General features: G+C 43.3%; 1 protein-coding gene across 2 annotated transcripts; it reads right to left on the reverse strand.

The window, feature by feature from the left end:
- Positions 1–217: 217 nt before the first annotated feature.
- Positions 218–16737, reverse strand: TP53INP1 (tumor protein p53 inducible nuclear protein 1). Of its 2 annotated transcripts, XM_019925115.3 has the most exons (5): positions 16509–16737; positions 9672–9932; positions 8724–9084; positions 6219–6256; positions 4976–5112 (listed from the first exon to the last, which is right to left on the reverse strand). In XM_019925115.3, the coding sequence occupies exons 2-4, from the start codon at positions 9781–9783 to the stop codon at positions 6235–6237; spliced, it is 495 nt and encodes a 164-aa protein (XP_019780674.1). In that variant the 5' UTR covers positions 9784–9932; positions 16509–16737; the 3' UTR covers positions 4976–5112; positions 6219–6234. The 2 variants fall into 2 exon arrangements, with proteins under 2 accessions (XP_019780673.1, XP_019780674.1); XM_019925114.3 differs by lacking the exon at positions 6219–6256 and having other exon boundaries at positions 218–5112; positions 16509–16736.
- Between the last annotated feature and the right edge of the window lie 2982 nt (positions 16738–19719).

Raw genomic sequence — 19719 nt, forward strand, 5'->3', positions numbered from 1 at the left:
AAGTTTAAAAAATATTTTAAGTGCTGTACAGCAGGAACTAACACAACATTGTAAATCAAATATACTCCAATAAAAATTAGTTTAAAAAAAGTATTTAAAGTGCATATTAAATATATCTTTTGGACAAGTAAAACTAAAAAGCAAGTATTTTACGTAAGTTGTATGTAGTTTTAAGACTAATGACCATAAAGACAAAAATAAGAGAATCTGACAAATGTGAAGTTAAAGCACATTTTATTTACTGACAGATTAAAATCCATAACTCCAGGTAGTGCAAAATACACCACTGAACCCAATTACAAAGAACTGGTGTTAATACACAATGTTTAAGCAATGCTACACTTATTTTTGGCAAAGTGCTGTATTGTTTAGTCTGTGTAGAAAACTGACAATCTATGAACTAATCAGTATAAAAACCTTCTATAAAAACAGAAAAAAATATTTAGACAGTGGCTCAAGAAAACAAGCTGCCATTTGTGCATAGATTGATGTACAGTATATAACCTAATCAAATGTCCCTTTTGAGTTTTCAAGTTGTCGAAAAAAAATTGTGTCCAGAAACACATCAAGAAGGCACATAGTACAACCTACAAATACTCTTCAGTCTCTAGAACTGATGCCCTGCCCTTGAAAAGCAGATGTGTTCACAATTTTACTTGAGAAAAAAACAAACAAAAACAAAAAACCAAAGCCACTTAAAACACACACACACACAATTACTGATTAAGGTTCCACACCTCTGGAGGAAAACACAACCAAAAAGCAAGCAAAACCACTCATACACAGCAAGCCTGGAAACACACACATCCAACCTCCCCAAGTACTGGTTTGGTTTTTAGAAGCCCTCCTAGAAAACAAATACTAAAACTTCAGGCAAATACTGAGCAAAATTGGGCATTTAACAATGATACAATTTAAAAAAATGTTTTAAGGAAAATTCTCAGTGACACACAAAAGAATATCCGCTTAAGCTGCCTTCCTTGGAATAGTAACTTCTCCTCCCACATAAAGGATACTGTTGCAAATAGGAAAAGATATCCTTATCTGTATGCTTTCCAGGACCTCTTTCTCCACCCCAAACCACTAATTGGTGTCACGTTTCAAGTGAAATTGGTACATGGCAAGGCTGACACCACTATATGTTTTCTAAATAAAGCATTTTATATAAAACTGTAAGCATTAAGTAGATAAGGATGCCATTTATAATAATCAACAGGGCCGATGGCAGTGAACGTATCCATGATAGTAGCCCAACTTTTTAAAGAATTTAACCAGTATGTATGGGACTTATAAAATAAAAAGATAATTTTAAGGTAACATTACAAACATATGCTAGTATCTCCAGTACAAGGAGCAGTCTCTTAACTGATTCTAAAAACAAAAACTAATACTTGGAAACTCTTAAACTTTCTCCACTAAGCTATTTAAATTTAAATGTCTATCTTCTAGTTGGAGTCCTTCAATTTTTTTGTTTGTTTGTTTCCAACTCAAAGAAAATGAGAATAAGAAAGATACCCTTCTTTGCTCTCTTTTCTTAAAGAGTATAGAAGACAATATATTTCCTTGAGGAGGAAGAGAAATAGCAAAGACACCCAGATTCAAGGAAGACATAGAGATTACAAACCAGTGTACCACACAGATTTGAGAAGTAAAAACATTAGGCAATGCTGAATGGCCCTCTCAAGTTTTAAGTAAACTGTCATCTCACTAGAATCAAAGTACTGATACAACATGGAAGGTACGTAAACAGGAACAGTTTGCATGGGAACTGAAAACATGCACAGGAAATGAATGTTAAAAAAGCTCCCTGGAACAGTAAGTAAAAAATCCAATCACTTTGCACCTTCTGCCAAAAATTCCCCACCCACCCAAACATATATTATAAATTGCCACAGAAGATAAATAACGGGTGGTTAATCTTCAACTTACGGTGCAGTACATAATCAAACGAAGTGAAGAAGGAAAAGTAATAAACATAGGATATACATTATAAAATGTTTTATTAACAAAAAACACAAACTTTGAGAAACATGGTGCATTATAAAAACTAAGAAACTCGTTCATGAAGCACTGCTGTGTGCACCACATAGTCCAGACTTTTCCAAGTAACATTCTATATTATCAGTTTAGAGACAGAGCACTAAATTCAGAGGGGTCTTATTTCTCACTGCTTAAATGTTTAAGGAATATGCACTAAAGCACATTGTAAACCACTAATATTTACAATAGCAAAAATAATAAACTTATAATAAGCTGCATTTCAGCCATGTTTCAAAGAAAACAGTCAACATCACTCTCTGTTATTATTGGTCTTAATGTCTCGCACATAGTAGATCCCTAACAAACATCTAATGACCAAGAACTTCAACTGCATCATATAACCACTTTCTTTAATGCTTACATGTGCCAATTTTAGACAGAAACCTTAGATACTGATACAGAAACGACAGTATGATATCACGGATGGTGTGTGGTAACCCTTACACTGAAAAAACATCGCAAAGACTGAAATCATTTGTTTTCCAGGTACAAAGCATAAAAAAACTTGGCCCAAATAAGGCAAACAAAAAGTCAGTAACTGATAGAGATGTAAATGTATTTAAGGTATTAGGAAATCTGAAAAAATAATAGTAAAAAAAAGACCATTGCAGTTTTATATACAAATCTGTTCATGCTGCCAAACAAATTCTCATGGCTGAACTTCTTTAACTCGTGAGGTACTAACAACTTGCATTTAATATATGAAAAAAGAGACCCCCATGTATTCAGAGGCTTACATCTATGCTCAAGTTAGCAACATACGGCCCTTTAACAGTCACGGTAGAAAACATACACACCTCCATGAAAACTCTACCTTATCTCCCAACTCTGGTAAACACAAGTAGTAACAAAATAACTTCTAGCTCAGTTTGACAAAAGTTTACAGACTTGGCCTCTTATTAGAAAACAAATAAATAAAGGGGTAGCTGAAATGGAAGGGGACTAAGGAGGGAAGGGGGATCTAGACTCTTGTTCTAAAGAGACATTCCTGGCCCTTCAGCACAGCCAGTGGACGAACAACCTACCACCACCATCTAACTAAGCTATTTGAACCTCTCCCGACTCCACATACCCCAGTCTAGTCAGAAAAGAGCACAGCTCTTCGCTCAAAAAAAATCTCCCATGGTTCCCTGCATCCAACTGCTACAGGGTTACTGAAGAATATACTAATACTTCATATAACTATATGCTGCTTTTGCCCTTGACAACACTGTATAGCGGTGTACTTATTTAATTAGGGTTGCAGAGGAGATGGAAAAATAAGCTATTTGATTATGAAGGTGATTGTACTGCTCTGTCTATGTAGAATGTGCTTTGGATTGTAAATACGTTGAACTTAATTTCAGAGGGAGCTGGTGAAGAGTGCAGATGGCTCAGCGAAACCCATTACAGCTGCTAAAAAATAAAAGTGAGTGGCTAGAGGTAAGGAAATCGATTTCCTCTGCGCTGAGTGAACTGGCCTCTGTGTGAAAGAAGCCCCGCCCCGGCTTCATTAGCATCGCCTCTGAGGAGCAGCTGTGGCAGAGGAGTTGCCGCAGCCCCACCCCCATCACCAGTTTCGGCAGAGAGGCCCCTGGAATTTCACGCAAGGATCAGTTCTCGGCAGTCCCACTTCAAGTCAGTATACAATCCTCCCAACAGTCCTCCCAACAACTGTGAGGGCGGAACGTACCACTGCTCCCCCACTGGTGGAGGAAACAGAGGCCAAAGTGGTTAAAGATTTTGCCCGAAGCCCGAGTTAAAACAAAAATATGAAAACTCAAGGAAGCCAACCTGTCACCCTTCATTTAGATGCTATGAAGAGATGTCACCAGGGATCCCCTTCACCCTTGCTTGCCACTCGGCAGGACAGTCTCCGTGGCAGAGGATCTATCACTGCATCAGAAATATAAAGCCTCTCTCTTCCCTTGGGCACATATAAATAGGAAGTCACTCAAGTGCTAGGACAAGTACTTCTGAATTTACAGCTGATGTGAGGTGGCGAGTAGCCAGAGCTGGCAGGAAAGAATCCAAACAACTTAAACAGTAGACCAATGGGTTAGTTATGGACACACATTTTTTCAAATATAATTTCACAGGTCTAATTTAATCCCTCTGCATGTGAGACGAGTGCTGTTGTCCCACGATGCCTGTAATGTCTGTACCATGTCACACAGTCACATCGGAATCACTGAATGTACTGTTCGCTAACACTTAATGTACCTGAATTCCAAAATGAACTGTATGGCTAATCTGGGAAATAAAAAACCCATACACACAGAAATATATCAAGTTTTCTTCCAAAAGAAAGTTCAGCCATAATTCCATTATATCTGCGGCAACCACATCACTTGTTAATGCTCGTGTTAGTGTGTAAAAATGTATTCACTATATACAGAAAAGATTATCAAGTACTGGTCAATAAAGTGTACGGCTGACCCTGAGAATAAATTTCTGCTTACTCAAAAGATTGATTAATACCAAATAAAATGAAATTGAAAGGTGCCTATTCTCGTACTTGGGAAGAAATCTCTTTAAATTGCTAACTTGTGTACACCGTAATAGATTTAAAGACATTCCCAAACACTAAACACTGTAACTGTATTGATATGTTTCCAAAAATATTCTGAAAAGATTTACAAAAAAGTAAATGTTAAGAGCAAGGCATTACGTGATACACAGCATGTAAATCTGGTCTTCAAGATAGTGTCTAAACATACCGATAAAACTGTGTGATTGGTCATCAGTTGTCTGTAAAGAGACAGCATATTCATCGTCCATACACACACATGCACACACATATGCACAAGCCAAGAGAAACCAACCAAACACACTTGAAATTCTTAGTAATTGTACTGACGTGGGCAGGGCTGATGGACAGCCCAGCCATTGTGCTTGATTTGCCGAGAGTGGCAATCCCTGGTAAGATTTTGGCGACGAAGGCTATTTCTGTTCAGAGACTGTCTTTCACTGTGTTCTTTTATCCACTGGGAAGGGCGAAAGCTCTTGGGTTGCTCCAGAAAAGCTGTATGAGCAGCGAGAGCTGCAACATAGCAATGAATGTGCTGCCCCATTTCATTCTGAGCTTCCACTCTGAAACAGAAAAAAATGGGGATGTATTAAGCAACAGAGTATGTTATTAATGAGACTGCAAAAGCTACCTGGCAACTCAATTTGCGACACTAATTTGTTTATGGTTGAATGAGAGCTTAGTGTCTCATGGCTGACAGACAAGCTTATATCAGTCAGTGACCACACTGACTGATAATGGTAGAAAGGAGAAGCCAACTTTCAATCGAAATACGCCATAGAACCCACAGGTGGTTAATTAAGTGGGCTGTATTTTTTAAAAAATGCTTTACGCTTTGAGTGAATTTCAGTTATACACAAACACATTTATATAAGCTTCCTAGGAGGGGAACTAACATGTGTTTTAATTCTCACTACAACCTTAAAAGGAAACTGTATTAACTCCCAGATTTTACTCATCAAAAAACTCAGGCTCAGAGACGTTAAGGTCACAATTACTAACTGACTCAACCAATATTCCAACATAGGTCACATTCCAAAGACCATGGTTATGAGGCAGGGTTGATACTGATGCACTGCGCCAACAGCACCTTCACAGATGTTTTCTGTCTATAAGTAAAATGTTCTAGGTAACAAGCTTTAAATCTGTATTTACTAGAAACATGCATAAGGAAATTCTACTCATTTAAAATTCTCAGTAAGAAGCTACCTGCTTATTACAGAAAACAATTCTAAGTTTTAAATTTATATCACAACTGGGCACATTTTGTAACGGCATTTGCATAGCAATGTTATAAAAACCCTTAGGGAGAACACAATCTTAAAATATGGCTACAAACCACATAATTATTATATGTTTTCTATATTAAAAGCTAATCAATAGATCTAAACTATATTTACACATAATGAAGAACTTCAAGATTTTTAAGGGTTATTTTACACAGGAAAGGCAGTTATATATTCTGCCTATAACCACTAGAGGAAAACACAATGATCTTTTAATATATTGTTTTTATTAAATGGTAGAATTAAAGCAGGTCACATTAAGAAACTAATAGAGAGCAGTGAAAATAAAGACAGTGGTTTCTAAAAGGTGGGTGCCTCGAGTCCTTCGCCTCCCTGCTCAGACTGATACACATATCACACAGTCTCAAAGGGAATATACTTACTCTGTGCCAGTGAGTCTTATAAGCAGCTTTTCCTGGCCCTACAAATGTTAAATGGTGAACTATTAAATCACTAGTAAGGTTTAAAATGCTATTTAATTTTACTATTAGTATGTGGTCAACTTTTCTTTATTATAACTGGTTTACTATGGGTCATTAAAGGCACATGTATTACTTAATTCAAGATTATGATAGCACATAAACCTTCACAAACAATATTTATAAAGGCTAAAATGCAATAAAGTACATACTCTGAAGCCCATCTTTAATTATGAAGCACCTTACTTTTATGTGCTTTATGGTAATCTCTTCAAGGATAGACAGGATGGAAACAATCTAACTTTTGAAAGATATATGATTTATTTCTTGCTCAGAAAATACAAATATTTACTACAGAGCCATCCTCCTAATTTTGGTGACATCTTATCACTATCTTGATTTAGTGGGCCTTTCTTATAAGAATTTCAAATCCAAATATAAAGATGTTAAAAAAATTTTAATTATTATAAAACTATAGTAATTTGCAGTACTTTCTTATGTTCAAAAAGAATTCATATAAAATTGTGTTCATTTGATCCTTTATGTTTAACTACCCTATGTGTTATATCAACATTATATCAAAACATATAACAAGATACAGTAACAAACAAGATATAAAAAAATGAACATTCTCACTGCATCAAAACTGCAAACACATAACCAGATGCAGTGCAAGGTCCTGAACTGGATGCTGGTTTGGACAAACTAGATGAAATATTCTGGACTCTAGCGGGCAAATCTGAGAATGGTCTGTGTAGTTGACGAAGTAAAATTTTACTGGAAAAAAAGGTAGAGATCATTGCCTAAGGAAGCAGATTATAAAATAGTACATACAGCTTGATGCCACTTAGGTTAAAATGGTGTATGTACCTGTGCATGGGCACATTCAGAAAAAACAATCTGGAAGGATATGACCTAGAGTCTTAACAGTATTCATCTCTTGGTAGTGAGAACGTCATTTAAAATTTTTTTGCATTTTCTAATTTTCTGTAGTGCCTATGTACTGCTTCTATAATAAGTTGTCCACAAAGCTGCTGAATACATATATGTATACACACACAATTAAAACAAAATACTGAAACGTAAATATGCAAGTGTTACTAATTTAAAGGGGCTATTAATCACGGTAAATTCTCAAGTGGAATTCCTCAAAGATGAGATCAAAATCAGGGTGGAAAAAATTTCTAAGAACTGAAGAAATTAATTTGCATCAACTGTAAAGCAATTAAATCAATACCACTTCCAAAAAATTATATTTTAAACTTTTGTTGGAATGCCTGAAACATTAACCTCTTGATAAATTTATAGTGTGGAATACAGTGCCAGTTAAAGTAACATTTCCCATCAAAGATCTTACCCAGTATAAAGCCTGGGTTAACTATATAAGCAAATTGTTTTTCAATTTGGTATAAGTGTATGTTTATCCTCATTCAAGATCATCTACAATATTGAGACTTGAGAGTGCAGCAAACTCTGGTAAAGTTAACAAATTAAGGAGCTGCCTGGGCTTTTGTTTATATTTGGCAAACAGGAAATAGAAGATATATACAGTGGTCTAGTTAGTAGAGTTGGAGGCTGGACAATCCCAAAAGAGGCCTTTTGGATGACAGCACGAACCACAATTCACCTGTTCCCTTGACAGGTACTAAGGGAACTAAGTCAGTACCAGCATCCTGCAAATACTTTATTACCATAGGAAACCTTCCACTAACATGCATCACGGACTAGCTGGACTTTGAGCTAATTAACGTGGCCATGGGTTTTATTTTAGTGGGTGGGAGCGATCTTGAGTATAGTCTCTGAATGAAGGCCACAGACTGTGAGTTTGTTTTGGAATACATCACTGACCAGGCACCCTCCCTGAACCTTTCCAGGCCCTCAACCTATCTGCCATTCGAACAGAGCCTTTCAGAGCACTTGGGACACCCGTGTAACAGCAAAACATGGTTTGGGTATGAAATCTTTCCTCCATAAGGCAGATAACAACCCTCCGAGCAAAATGTTCTGGTAAATCTGCCGTTTTACTTCATGCTTGAGATTCCTCAGGTTTTAAGGTTCAGCGCCATTTGACGTGACCTAGTTAGGACTACTTGGAAGATCATAAGAGATTTATTTTAAGATATACTATTCTTGTCGGATTTGATGCCCCAAATAATCCAGTCTATAAAGTGCCAGAGTTATATTCTAAGAGACTGAGCAGAAAGGCCAGTCTTTTCCTCCCATTCAGTAGCATGATTTTATAAATGACACAGCTCTCCATTACGTGACTGGGGCCATGCTATAACTCACTTTTTTGAAAATCTAAAAGGAATAAGTTTTTTCATACCATCAACTGCCTTGTGCACTAGGCATAGACTTTCATGAATCTCTATAAGATTGCTTTGCATCTTCTAAAAACTCAGCTTTGAACTGTAGTAGAAATAAATAAAATGCATACTAAACAGACTGTCTGTGGAGAGAGCAACGTACCTGGGACTGCTTGGGTTATGAAATTCCTCAGTCCCACAGTGGGCCTCACTGAGGCTGGGGCAGGGGTTATGCACAGCATAGACAGACATGCTGGGGTGTTCGATGAGAAGGTTTTCCATAGGACTGGTTTCCACCTTGATAGTGGTTAATCCACCTGCAGTAAAACACGGGGGAGGGGTGATAAACCAGCTCTCCTCCATCGGACAGGACTCAAACTGGAGGAAGCAGGAATCACTTGTATCAGTTAAGCACTCGAGAGACGCGGGTAAACAGGAAAAGACTGAAGGGTGCTCGGTAGGTGACTCTTCACTGATGTCTTCTTCTTCCTCGTCTTCTGCTGCTGAGAAACCAGTGCAAGTGTCTAGATCGTAGTCCACACACGTCGTTGAAGTCCCACGGGATAGGAGTATCACATTGATATCACATCAGAGCACAGAAAAAGAAGAGATGATGCTGTTAGCTGATGCTCACATTCCTCCCTTTACTTAGGTCAGAAACAAAACCATTCATATTCACTCACAATGATTATAATTTCTCAGCACCTAGTATGTGTGTGCGTGTGTGTGTGTGTGTGTTGGGGGGTGTGTATCACTGTAGGGATGGATTATGTTGGTTTTGCAGGAACAGTTTTTAAGGCTGTTTCTCTTCTGCTGAGGAAACACATAATGCGCCAAATGGGTTACTGCTTGTCTAGTATGAGGATTTTCTATTAAAGTGCCTCTGATTTGATCGGGGTGTAAGAGCTGCAAAACTGCAAAGTCTGACATCAAACAATTTCCCTGACTGATCATCCGGCACAGAATGCTTCCTGCAAATTTTTCAGACAAATTCTTGTTTATTTACTTTTAAGGCTTAAAAACCTTCAGAGTTACTGGTTTACTTATGCAAAAACTAGATGCAAGAGTTTCCACTTTTGCTGTGATGATTAACGGCTAAGAACACCCTTACCTATGAAGTCAACAAGAATCCATTCATCATCTTCTTTCTCACTAAATTCTGGTTCTTGGTTGGAAGAAGTATTGACTTCACCCACAAACATTTTATTCAGTCTCTGAAACATTGTTAAGGCAAGACTGAGACTTTGGCTGGATGTCTTTATAGCTGAGATTTCAAAAACCTGTCTTCTGTCAGCCTGATGGCACTGACAGGGGATTAAAGTGCACAAGTTGCTTATTCAACTTAGGCGAGAAGCAAGAAGAGTCATTATCCCTAAAATAAAAGAGAAAAAGAAGGTTATTTCAAATCAGCACGTTTATGTAATACGTGTATGTGGTTTTAAAATACACACACATATCCCCACCCTTAGAAAAAAGCACATGCCTTAGCCTACAGCTATGGCTCTTCCCTTCTTTCAAACACAAGATGTGCAATATCTCTTTTTTACAAACATTATGAATCGAGTACTCAAACACAACCTGTAAATATCTCAAAATGTGCAAAAGAAGGGGTTGGTTCTTTTTCACACCTGTGCTTTCATAATAAGGGATAAATTTGAACAACGTGTGTCAACTGAAATACTACTTTTCTGTAAGTAGAGCAAAGACTGGGTGTTCATGGTCAACTGGCCAGAAGCTGCCAAATGAAGCCCGCAGTAGAGACCAGTGAGTGACCACTATCACGCCAGGCCCTCACCTTTCCCTGGCACCCTTTCTCCGCTCTGTTTTTGCATATGATCGTTAAGCACACCTAATTACATTTAAAATCTGTAAGTACTTTGACCTTCAAAACAATTCCTGCAGCTGGCATGGAGAAAGTCAAACTGTAGAAAACTCAGGTGAACAGCAACTAGAACCGGAAACGACCACTGTGCCTGGGTTCAAATGCTGGCTCTGTGGTTTATGCCCTAAGAGTAAGGAAGTCAATATTTCAGGAGGCAGTGGTTCTACCTCATGGAGTTCCCGTGAGTTCTAAATGAGGAACTCCAGCCTCATCTGATCTTCTTCCAGAGTTCCAGATTTATATATCCATTTCTGCCTGCCTACCCGATGGGCGTATCAAACCCCCAAAATAGCAAAGAGATCTTTTAATTTTCCCCTACAAACATACTCAGGCACACTTGCCCTTCACCCCCTACTCAGGAAGGAGAGGCAGCAGCATCCAGCAGTTATTCAGGCCAAAAGCCTAGCCCTTACCCTCGACTCCCTTTGATCCTTACCCCCGCGCTCCACCCCTCAACCAAACTCCCAGCAAGTCCTGTTGCCTCTAGCTGCACACTTGGCTCGAATCCACCTACTTCTCTCCACCACTCTCACCCTGGTTGAAGCCAACTGGTGTCTCTCCAGACTTTGCCAATCACCACTCCTACACAGTCTCCCAGATCCTACTCTTGTCAAATGAGATAGTGCAGGCAACCTACTTAGCAAGGCACTTGGTACAAGATTCTCAGTCAATGTCAACTATTAGTCACAAACATTTGCTGAGCACCTATTACGGGTCAGGCCGAGCGCTCAGTGCAGCGGAGGCAGCAGTAGACAAGGCCCTCCCACGGCAAGTGCAACAACCCAGCGTGATGAGTGCCACTTGAGGAGAAGTACCAGTGCTCCTCAAATCCACACAGGCAGAGGTCAGGCAAGGACACCTGAAATCAATGACTTCAATCGTGAATGGCTGAGAAGCTCAAGAACGGAGGAAGGAGGAGAAAGAACACTGTGAAAATGTGCAGATAAGTGAGAATGTGGCGCCTTCGGTGTGGCTCAAGATCCAGGTGGACGGTCCTGAGAGCAGGCTCGGGGGCTAAGCGGGGACCAGATCCTGCAGGACCTTGTAAGCCAGAAGTGAAGGGGAGGGAAAGGTCAAGGATGCCCCAGGTTTTTGGCCTGACCAACTGGGGGGATGGTGGGATAGTTCAGTGGAAGAGGAACACTGCAGAGGTACAGGCTGTGCACTCTGGACACATGGAATTGTGGAAATCTGCCAATCCCACACCGGGGATGTCTGGAAGGCAGCTGAGTACAGGACTCTGCAGTCCAAGAGCGTGGTGTCTGCTGGGGGCACAGATTTGAGAGTTATCAACACAGAGGGGATGACAGGAACCATAAGAGTGGGTGAGCACATCCAGGGAGTGTCAGTCTTGAATCCCTAACTTCAGACTCTTGACATTTCACTTTCAAGACAGTCATCTTTAGCTGTAAATGTAGTTCGGCTCTGCAGCTGATGAGGCTCCTGGTTCAGTTCTTTATGTGCACACTGCAGGCTACTGCCCATGTGCAGTACTACAGATGTGTGCACAGACGGCACTGGAATACTTCTGTGGCCACAATCTGTCATCCTCGGCCATCCATTATGAAAAGCGGGTAAACAGGAAGTATCACTTGCATAACCAGTCTTCCTGAAACCCTTCTGGGAAGCAACATGGCCAGGAGTCTGGAGCTCTAGTACGAGAACACAAAGTCAGATTTCTGTTCCATGTAAGAGAATTTAGAAGAAAAGCGGGCTGTGTAATTGGCCTGACATATCCCAAAAGATGATCTATCCCATGGGTAAACAGCCGATGAGCTGATGAGCTGATATGTAAATAAAGGTTTTGAGCATATATGCTAGGAGGGAAAAAAGATATTTTCAAAATCTTTTCCCCATTTCTCTTAAATTATGGAGGCATGTATCGGCCCCAACTACAATTCTGTGTCTGCTGACCCGGTTGGGAGAATAATGCCAATTCTCCAGAGTACAGGGCTGGACTCAGCCCCTGCCCCAGTGAGAGCTGCTGGGTGGGGAGGGAGCACCCCACAGGAAAACCTTGCTCGTCTTGAGTGAGCCCTTCTCCCCCAAATGTGATGCCACATGAGGTAAGTCACTGGGGCCCAGGCCACTTAAGTGGCAGCTACAAGGCAGAAAACATGCTGGGGCCACTATGGTTGGGCAGCTGCAAGTTCCCAACTGCAAACTGCACCCTCTGGCTGCAGCTCCAAAACCATAACATGGAAGCCAGGTTTTGCCTGGAACACATGCAGCTCTGCCACAGGAAAGGGGTCTCTGGAGGAGCTTTCCATGGGACGGCACAAGTCAATCTTCTTTCGGTTTCCTGAAGTGAGGTTGGTCTAACTTTGCAAAGTTCCTTTGGCCCTGCTTTCTATAGCTGTCACAAAGCACCAGGAGCTGTTGGAGAGACCCCAATACACTAAAATTGTTCAGTGAGGTGGCTGCCAGGGATATTAGGTGAATGAACATTTAAAATGTGACTAGTGTGACCGAGAAACTAAATTTTTAATCTTATTTAATTTGGGATATATTAGGTTAAATAAAATATATAAATTAAATTAATTTCACCTATTTCTTTGCCCCTTTTTAATGTGGCTACTTAAAAATTTAAACATGCATATATATTTTTATTGGACAATACTGTTTTAGAAAAATCTTTCTAATGTCTTGATGGCCTATCCTCTCAATGACCCAGAGACTGTCCCTACCGAGGCACTGCTACTCTTGACCTTGGCTCCCACCCAGGAATGGAGGCTCTCCATGGGGCTGGTTCTATGTGGAGCTGAAAGGCACAGCAGAACTTCAGACTTCACTCCTCACCACATACCACTGACTTTTTCGTATTCACAACTCTAGGACAATGATAAAACTAAAGTGAAAAATTCCAGAGAAAGCAAGTGTCCTAAGAGGACAAATTTACAAATACAGCTCTGCAATTTAGGAAACAGGTAGAGGAATGAAGGCTAGGTTAGGTGGCGCTGCTGTTCTCTGGGGCACCTGCAAGCCTGGCAGTCTCACCCCAGTGGAGAAAAGAGACAGTGTCTGGTCCCCAGCATTTCAAGAAGGCAGCTTTGTCCCTCTTCTGCTTGGCTCAAAATACCTCCATTCCCTCCCTTTTAAAAAATGTCTTTTTCATTATAAAATGAACCAAACCACATTTAGAAAGTTTGGAAAGTAAATAAGGAAACTAGTTATTATTCCATGCTTTGTTGCAATCATTGTTAACATATTGTACATTTTCTTCTACACAGTTTCTTTTTATCACAATTGTAGGCTAATGCACGCACAATTTTGTATCCTGCTTTATTACCTAACATTTTATCATCAATGTTTTCTTTCTTTTTATCATCAATGTTTTCATATTTCATGAGTAGAAATGTTCTGTGGGCAGAGAAAGATGGCTGAGTTTAATACTTATGGGGTACAGGATTCTAGTTTGAGAACTCAGAAAAGGAGTTACTAGTCTGGAAGAGCTTGTTCGTGCGATTTATTTTCTCATTTTTGAGACAAGCAACCAACCTAGGGGCCGCATGGCTCTGGAGCTGGCCTGCTTTGTTTGGAATCTTGACTCAGCTCCCCGGAACCTGTGTGTACTCAGGATATATAGTAACTTCTCGGTGCCTCAGTTTTCTCAGGGTAGTGCCATTGTGAGGATTAAGTATGTATCACTTAAAAGCAGGCATACAGCAGGCACCTAGTAAGTATTAACCACAAGTTCACTTCAAACCAGTTGTATGACTGTGAGCAAGTCACTTAGCATCCTTGGGTCTGAGTGTCTTTATCGACAAAATGTGTATATAATAATTAGAGGGCTTCCCTGGTGGCGCAGTGGTTGGGAGTCCGCCTGCCGATGCGGGGGACGGGGGTTCGTGCCCCGGTCCGGGAGGGTCCCGCGTGCCGCGGAGCAGCTGGGCCCGTGGGCCATGGCCACTGGGCCTGTGCGTCCGGAGCCTGTGCTCCGCAACGGGAGCGGCCACAGCAGTGAGAGGTCCGCATACGGAAAAAAAAAAAAAAAAAAAAAAAATTAGAGCTACAATTTACTGAATGCTTATATGTGACAGGCTTGAGGTACTTATTTGTCCCATTTGACTAATAAGGAAACTGAGGCTCAGAAATTAAGTAACTTGCTCAAAAGCGACAGAGCTGGTCAGCGCGAGGGCCAGCGTTAGAGTGTGTGTCTGGTCCCAAGGGCCTTGCTCCCCCCTGCCCCCCCACCCCCACCCCACCCCAGCACAGGCTCTCTCAGGCTCCTTCCAGCCTCAACTCTGGCTCTACGAACTTCAGAGAACAGCACTTTTCCGTTGCTTTTGGCTGCCAGTAGGCGGCTCCAAAACATTTTAAATTAAAAAAAAACAACAAAAAATACTCTGATGATTTAACTTCTAACTATGTGTACACTTGTGGCTCCTTGACAGTTTTGAAATATCAAATGGCTAAATTAACACATCGTCATCAAAAAGCAGCCTCAAAATGATCGTTCTCTCACTAGTTTAGAAAAATAAACATTCTGATTCGAGTGATTCTAAATAAATTTTAAACTGCATTAAAACCAAGCGAAGAAAGTTGTCTTTGCTTGTTCCACTCTACCTAGCCTATTCAACTGGCTACAAGGGGGTTATTCTCCCCAGGATCCACCAGGTTGGCTCTGAAGGCTGAATGACAGCGGACAAAGACAGCAGTAAGTGGTAATTCACAGCCTGTTAACCTTAAATTTTGAAAGTGGGACCATTCCCAAGAGAGCTATGAGCAAGCGATGGAGCATTCACAAAAAAGAACAAAAGACAGGATGGAAAAACAAACGAGACCTTAGTCATAGAAATTAGTAAGGTCCTGGTTCCAGGCAGGAGCCTTTGAAAATTATGCTGCCAATTCAGGATTACAGTGGCTGTGACTTAAAAGCAAAAGCTTCCTAATGCTTTTCACATCTGCAATGAAATATATATTTCAATTACCAAGCAAGTGATTTCAAGATCTTGGGGCACCTCATTATTACCTCTGTTCAATGATCCCATGGGTCGCTTTCCACTCCCCTTTCCCAAAACTACTTTGTATTCAGAAAAGGTTCTTTTCCGAATGATGGAAGGGGGGAGGGGAGCTCTTCCTAAATCTACTCTAACTGGAATTAACATAGAAGATAATGAGCAGGTGTAATTAGGAAATACAATAAAAACAAGGAATCCCTAAGTAAAATTCATCTGCAACTTTTTAAAGAGAAAAACCAATTCCCTTTAACTGTCTGTGTAGTCTTCAGTAAGTTACTCAATCTCTCTGGGCCCTCAGGTTTCCTATGCGTAATACAGCCTACTTCAGAGGGTTACTGTGGGAATCAATTTGAGATAACGCATGTAAAGTCCTCACATAGTATATGGCACATGAGAAGCACCCAATCAGCGCGAGTGATCAAAACGATGAGGGTTTTAATTCTGATGGGCAGGGAAACTGCTCTTTCCACACGTGCAACCTCAAACAGTGATGTGGAAGATCGAGCAGAGTCAAGGAACATGCAAGGGACAGGCGGACACTCGGCGGGCGCCGGTCGCCGGGTAACTGAGCCGCTGCGCTGCCGAGCGCGACCCTGCGCTGGGAGGGCTGCGGGAGGAGCAGCGGCGGCGCCGCGGGCCTGGGGGGGATGCGTCCCGGGGCGGCGGCCGCGCTCGCTCCTCCGGAGCCGGGGGCTCCGACGCCGAGTCCTCAGCGGGCAGCTGCAGTCCAACGGCGGAGGGCAGGAGGAGGAGTGGAGGGGAGTGAGGAGGAGGAGAGAGAGGAGGAGGTCCCGCCGCGGCCAAGAAAACAGGCCACACTCTGGGGAGGAGGCAGAAACCGAACACCCAACCGCCGCCCCTCGCCGGGGCTTGGCCGGCCCGTGTCCGGGCGCCGCCTCCGCCCTCACCCCGGGACCAACGAGGGTCTGCCGAGCGGGTGGACGGCCGGCCCGCAGTGGCGAGCGGAGGGAGCGGAGGCAGCGGAGGCAGGGAGCGCACTGACCACGGCTCGCGGGCCGACCCGAGGGCAGGGCGCGCGGGTCGGGCAACGCCGCGGGGCGGCCGGGCGCGAGCGGCCCTGGACGCCGGCCCCGCCCGCACTTACGTGGGCCCGACCAGCAGCCGGACGGGCGGCGAAGGCAGCGGGTGCCCGGCTTGGCGGGGACCGGCGGGAACCGGTGCGCTGGCGGCGCGGGGCGGCTGAGGTAGCTGCGGCTCCCGGACGGCGGGCGCGGGGCTCGGGGCGCGGGGCCGGTCCAGCCCTCCTGTGGCCGCGCCACTGGCCGCCGCCGGCCCGTCTCGTTCCTTTTGTTGTTGTGCAGCTTCGGAACAGCTGATCGGCCGCTGCGCCCGCCCGTCGGGCCCGCCCGCCGGGCAGCCCCGCCCCGCCCCGCCCCGGGGCCGCGCCAGGCCCGGCCCACCAATCGGCGGCGCGGGGGCCCCGGGGCCGCCCTGCTAGAGGTTGTCACTAACGCACGTGACCTGGCGCCGAGCCGGGCGACGCTCTCGAGTTAGAAACAAGCCCGGGCAACAAAGCCCGGGCGCCGAGGGGATAGAAGAGGGGCGAGCGGAAGCGGGGGTAGAGGGGGTGGGGGTGGGAGCTGGTACTGGGGCGCCTGGGAGAGAGGAGAGGAGGGGCTGGGGGCGAACAAAAATGGGAACCCACTGGAGTGTGAGGACGAACTGGAACTGGAAGGGGAGAGGAAGAGCCCCGGCCCCAGCTGTCCCTTTGGCCAAGTGAGGGGCCGAGCGTTTGGGGCGTAAAGGGACACAAAGTGTTTTCTGCTCTGAGAGGAAAATTAAGGGCATTGAGGAGGGTGATGGAGGCCAAAGACTGTGACGCAGGCCCACTTAACTTCTTGGTCTTCTTAGGAGAGAAAGTCTGGGCTCCAGATACAGGGATGCCTCCCACCCAACCTCCTTTTTAAGACCAGGAGCCAGGCCCCACCTCGCTGTGGTAACTGACACTGGGAGCTGACTGAACTCGCCTGCAAGCTCAGGATTCAACCCAGAGGCCGGCGAGGCAGAAGAGGCCATTAGACCAGACCTGAAGGCAGAGACGTCAGGAGCCTGGAGGCCCTTTGCTATGGAAGACGAGGAGCATCCTGGAGGAAGAAGAGTTAGGAGCGTGGCTGCATCCAGGCTCTCCTGTGACCTAGGGAGCCCATGACCTCTATTCTGCTGTTTACGCAGTACAAACTGTGGGCATTCACACGACTGCCTACCTGCTCACCGGGTTATTTATAGTGAGAGGAAAGTAAGACAGTGGGCTTGAAAATACTTTCCAAACCAAAGCTCTGTACCCGTATAGATGGATTCACTGTCTGGCAAAGGCAAGGGAGTCATTTTGATGTGTCTCCACTCTTAGATTGATCTTGTTTGGACTGAGATGCGGTTCTCTAACCTAGGGTGAAATTTATAGCGACCCTCAACAGGTTTATCATACATTAAGTATCTGAAAGTATCTGACTCTCACATTCTGGCCCTCACAAGTATTCTGTGGTCAGTCTGCTTCCAACAATACTGGTTTTAAAGGGTGTAAATCAAAGTGCGGGGGATTGTCTGATACCCAGAAGTAATAACCAAAATTCGGGGGCCATTTGACTTTTTCTCAGAAAGTAGACCAAACGTTTAACTTGGATTTTAGGTTTTGGCTAATCCTAGTATTTTCTCTCAAATGTCACTGCTACATTAGGAGCCCCATAGTCTCTTGTTTCTTCTTAGCAATTCGTGAAGAGACCATCTTCCCATTCAGAACCCAGGCATGATGATAATTTTAAGGATCTAATTTTTAAGAGGTCACATTGAGACCTACCTTTTTCCAACTTGATAAAATTTATCACCATTAAAGACAATATGAAAGCATACAATGCCTTGTTATGACAGAGAAAACAATGTGAGGTAGATGATTCCTACAATATTGTCACAACAATATCACCATCATGAAGTGAAGTCTATCTTTTCTTCCCGTTGAAGCTGGGCTGGCCCTGTAACTGCTTTGACCTATAGAATGTGGCAGAAATAATGTCTGAGGTCTCCCAAGACCAGACATTAAGCAAGCCTGAAAACTTCTGCTTTGCAGTCTGGGGAAAGCCAGCCACCACATAAGAAGAGCCCACCATGTTGTGAGGAAGTCCAAGCTATGTGGAGGGACCACATGGAAAGAGAGAGATGCCCGACTAGCCCCTAGATGTTCAGCCTGTCTCAGCTGAGGTACCAGACTTGTGAGTGAAAAAGCCCTCCAGGAAGGTTCAAGCCCAGCAGACACCACATGGAACAGAGATGAGCCATCCTCACTGAGCCCCGCCAAAACTGCAGAATTGTGAGCAGATAAATGATTGTTGTTTTAAGGCACTAAATGTTGGGGGTGGGGTGGTTTAAAAGCAGCAATAGGACACCAAAACACAAAGCAAAACAAGAGAAAGGCCCATAGCATACAGATCAACCTTCTGTAAACTTCACAAAGCAGAGTTTTGGGGATAATTTTGTTATCTTATCTCAGGAGTCATTTGCTTTCTTTTTACTCTCTTGCTGATTTATAATCGTCCCACCTGGTGCTTGTTTATCCCAGGGCTATACCAAGGGTGGGAGGAGGGGGCGTGGAAGAAGTCTGCTTCTATGAGGGAGGAGTATTTTATCACTGTACATTGTTTGGAACTGTTGGAGCATGAAAATAATAAAAAGCAAACTGAATTTTAGTCAGTTTTTTTATTGTTTTTAAATTCTATACACACACACAGGCACACACGCACACACACAGAAATTCACTGCTTGTTGACTGCATGTAGAGTGGGCGGCTCCCATTGCGTTTCTCCTTGGTGTGCCCCCGGTTTACATACATACATGCAGTGAGACTCAGGGGTAATGTCACCTCCACAGCACAGAGCTGTCTGAACCCAACCAAACTGTCAAATCACACAGCTGCAAACCAGCCTCTTGTCTGTTGGCTGACAAAGACTCAGCGGGGGAAGACCCAGTGAATCCAACCATCCTTTAATCCACAGGGTAATTCTCAGTGGGTTGCTATAGTACCCACTTCTAGGCTGACCCCCTGCTGTGGGCGTGACCCTTTCCCCATCTGTCAGAGTCCTCCTGTCTGTCTTCCATGGAGCTCAATACACTGCCTTATCTACCCCAACAAAAGAGATTCAACCTCAAGTTTTGCTCTGAAGGACCACAGGGCAGGACCACATTTCTGCCAACATCCAGAAACAGTACAGCTAATACCCCTGCCTCCTGTTAACAAAGGGAGTCTATGGCCATTACCCTGCCAGTTGCATCAAGGCTGCTGAAGAACGTTGTTTCCTACCAAGCTG

This window comes from Tursiops truncatus, chromosome 17, assembly GCF_011762595.2.
Source record: "Tursiops truncatus isolate mTurTru1 chromosome 17, mTurTru1.mat.Y, whole genome shotgun sequence".
Taxonomy (NCBI): Eukaryota; Metazoa; Chordata; class Mammalia; order Artiodactyla; family Delphinidae; genus Tursiops; species Tursiops truncatus.